Below are 487 nucleotides of genomic sequence, written 5' to 3'. Positions count from 1 at the left end.
GCGCCCCGCTAGTTCGGCCCCGGCCGGGCCAATCCCTGGCGACCGGGCGGGCTAACGCGGGGCTTGGCCGGTCGAGCCCGGGTGGCGGGGGGTGGGAGACAATGGGTCAGTTCCTGGTGCGTCACGGGGGAGTTCCTTAAGGGGGAAGTGAGCAGAGATACGAGAAGGGCGCGGGCAGCGGCGGTCAGCGGGGAAGGCCCGCCGCGCTTTAAAATAATGCCCGCGGCGTCCGCGCGACCATGCAATGGCGAGCGCTCGTCCTCGGGCTGCTGCTCCTCCGGCTGGGCCTCCACGGAGTATTGTGGCTCGTCTTCGGGCTGGGGCCCAGCATGGGCTTCTACCAGCGCTTTCCGCTGAGCTTCGGCTTCCGGCGCTTGAGGGGCCCCGACGGCCCCGCTTCGTCCGCCTCGGGGCCCGCGGACCAGCCCGGGGGACCGTTGGGGCCGACGTGGCTGCGGCCGCCGGTGGCCGGGGCGGCGGCCGGGGG

General features: G+C 73.5%; 1 protein-coding gene across 1 annotated transcript in view; it reads left to right on the top strand.

Annotated features, from left to right (window-relative positions):
* Positions 1-218: 218 nt before the first annotated feature.
* EDEM1 (ER degradation enhancer, mannosidase alpha-like 1) overlaps positions 219-487 on the top strand; it is a 24050-nt gene continuing 23781 nt past the window's right edge. The window contains exon 1 of the mRNA XM_008575725.1: positions 219-474. Within this exon, the coding sequence (XP_008573947.1) occupies positions 240-474 (235 nt within the window). The 5' untranslated portion in view covers positions 219-239. The remainder of the gene's footprint in view (positions 475-487) is intronic.

This window comes from Galeopterus variegatus, unplaced genomic scaffold, assembly GCF_000696425.1.
Source record: "Galeopterus variegatus unplaced genomic scaffold, G_variegatus-3.0.2 Scaffold1228, whole genome shotgun sequence".
Lineage (NCBI taxonomy): Eukaryota > Metazoa > Chordata > Mammalia > Dermoptera > Cynocephalidae > Galeopterus > Galeopterus variegatus.
Note: the sequence above shows the minus strand (reverse complement) of the source record. Positions and strands in the feature narration are given on the sequence as shown.